This window comes from Austrofundulus limnaeus, unplaced genomic scaffold, assembly GCF_001266775.1.
Source record: "Austrofundulus limnaeus strain Quisiro unplaced genomic scaffold, Austrofundulus_limnaeus-1.0 Scaffold146, whole genome shotgun sequence".
NCBI classification, from domain to species: Eukaryota; Metazoa; Chordata; class Actinopteri; order Cyprinodontiformes; family Rivulidae; genus Austrofundulus; species Austrofundulus limnaeus.
In genome coordinates this window covers 1102411-1104931 of record NW_013952548.1, presented here as the reverse complement: position 1 = coordinate 1104931, position 2521 = coordinate 1102411, and the positions used below count along the sequence as shown (strand labels likewise).

At 39.5% G+C, this 2521-nt stretch overlaps 1 protein-coding gene across 2 annotated transcripts in view; it reads left to right on the top strand.

The window, feature by feature from the left end:
* cryba2b (crystallin, beta A2b) overlaps positions 1 to 1950 on the top strand; it is a 3344-nt gene extending 1394 nt beyond the window's left edge. Inside the window, exons 2-4 of one of the 2 annotated variants that reach the window (XM_014016506.1) lie at positions 401 to 542; positions 780 to 922; positions 1594 to 1950. In XM_014016506.1, the coding sequence (XP_013871960.1) occupies positions 401 to 542; positions 780 to 922; positions 1594 to 1741 (433 nt within the window). In that variant the 3' untranslated portion in view covers positions 1742 to 1950. The remainder of the gene's footprint in view (positions 1 to 400; positions 543 to 779; positions 923 to 1593) is intronic. The other variant, XM_014016505.1, reaches the window with a different exon arrangement.
* The last annotated feature ends 571 nt before the right edge of the window (positions 1951 to 2521 follow it).

The following is a 2521-nucleotide window of genomic DNA, read 5'->3' as shown; positions in this document are numbered from 1 at the left end:
GTGTGTGTGTGTGTGTGTGTGTGTGTGTGTGTGTGTGTGAGTGTGTTTATGCATTCGAGTGTGACCCTGATGTGATATGAGCTGGCAGCGAGCAGCTGCCGGCTGACTGACTGACGATCAGATAAAGCGCCCTGGGTGCAGCAGGAACAGCAGCAGCAGCAGTCAGTGTTTACTTTGTGCCTCTAAGTGACAAAAAAAAAAAAAAGAAAAAGCTGTGCTTGGCTTTACTATGTGGGGTTTGTCTGGGTTGTTTATCATAAGATCACATTTTAGAAATCAGTTCTTAATTGCTGAAATGTGGGTTTTTCTATTTTATAGTTTCACACTTTTTATTCTCAGGCTTTCTTTTGCACTCGTTCATTTATTTATTTATTTTTTTATCCATATTTCTGTCCTCCAGTTGGGTGGGTTACGAGTACCCAGAGTTTCAGGGACAGCAGTTCATCCTGGAGAAGGGAGACTATCCTCGCTACGAGGCCTGGAGCGGAAACAGCAGCTACAGAACCGAGCACATGCTTTCCTTCAGACCCATCAAGTGCGCTGTACGTTCTGCTCCTCCTTTTCATCCCTGTCACCAGGGATCCAACTCTTCCTCCATTACACTAATCTGCTTTTATCATTGTATTTGTAGCCACCACATCAACATTAAMCTCTTTAAATCAGTAACGTTGTCTAAATACATCCAGCAAATCCAGCTGTTCAAATCCAAACATTTGAAACAAATAATACAAAAAAATGCTTGATTGTCTTCTAACTACAATTRTGTCTTTTCCCTGCAGAACCACAGTGACAGCAAAGTGACCCTGTACGAGTGTGAGGACTTCCAGGGCCGTAAGTTTGAGATTTGCGATGACTACCCCTCCCTCCAGGCCATGGGCTGGTGCAGCAAGGAGGTGCCCTCCATCAAAATCAACTCTGGAGCGTGAGTCGCTTCTCGTCGCTACATCTGTTTTTATAGCCGTTGTGTTTTTTTTCTTCTATAGATAAAGGTTTATTTTCCAAATAGGGCCGTTTGTTATTTATTTCAGAGATGCTGTTATTAGCAGGGGTGCAGCGATACAGGAAATTCACGATTCGGTTCGATACTTTAGTCTCATGGCTCGATATTTTTTCGACACAAAAAATAAAAATTTCCATGCCCCTTAAACTTGTAATTTACTTAAATTAATTATGATCATTTGTTTAACCTCAAAAGTGCAGTTTTTAAATGAAATGTTGCTGAAACAGCAAGTTTCTCAGTGGATCTGTGCTAAAAAATGCAGCCTAGGTGGAGTAGTCGAACACAGATCCACTGATACTTTAACACAGAGCATCTTCAGAAGACAAGTTGATAAAATAAATGTAAAAAAAAATCTGTATTGTTTGATACAAGTGCATATTGAACCTAAAGCACTGTTCGATACGGGTACATGTATTGTTGCACCCCTAGTTATTAGATAAAACTTTATGTTAGTTAGAGGCGAGCGGGCAGACTGTACCTGCTGGAAGAAAAAACAGAACTTTTAGCAACAAATCCACATTTTGTTTAATATAAACCATRTCTGCTGAATCCTTCCATGTAACCCTGACTCGACCCGTCCTCCCTCTCCGCAGCTGGGTGGCCTACCAGTTCCCTGGTTATCGTGGTTACCAGTACATCCTGGAGAGAGACAGACACCAAGGCGAGTACAGAAACTACAACGAGTACAGCACCCAGGCTCACACCAACCAGGTGCAGTCCATTCGTAGGATCCAGCACTAAGCCTTCCCCCTGCCCGCCTGTCGCCACCTGAAAAAGAAAAAAAAAAGATAATAAAAAAAGAAGAAACAAAACACTTCCTCACCTTGACCTCCCGGACAAACCGCTGTCACAGAACCGTAGACGGACACATTCTTTCTATCACTCTGTGCTTCTTTTAYGCCAAAACATGTCCTTGAAGTAGGAAATAAAAGCTTTTCTTCAAAACTAGACTTACTTGTCAGTATTTCTTTTATTTTCTACAATGATGATTTTTTATCCCATTCACATTTGACAAAGCTATAACGTAACAAATTTACTTTTAGGAATGATGATGATAAAAACTCACCTGCATTGACAAATCAGAGCCGCTTTTACCTTCAAGAATAAGGATGTTTTCTGAGAGAATATTTGCTTTGTGTTTACTGAAAACATATTTAGCCTTTTAGTGGACATACTTGGAAAGATTTGATTCTGTTTGGCTTTAGGATGTGTATTGTTCTTGTCATATTGTGTTCTTATTTCCAATAAACAAGAACACGAGATCACTTTGGTTTCTATTATTTGTTTTACGACTCTTTCATGTGCACACGTATCTAAAAAGAAGAAAAAAGAAAAGAAATAGCATGAGGTAAATAATAATAAGATGCTTTTCTTGCTCCATTTTATTTACTGTTATGTCTTAAAGAAGATGCACGAAATTAGAACAAAAAAGAAGCAGAAGTATAAATATATATTAGGAGTGCAACAATACATGTACCCGTATCGAACAGTGCTTTAGGTTCAATACACACTTGTATCAAA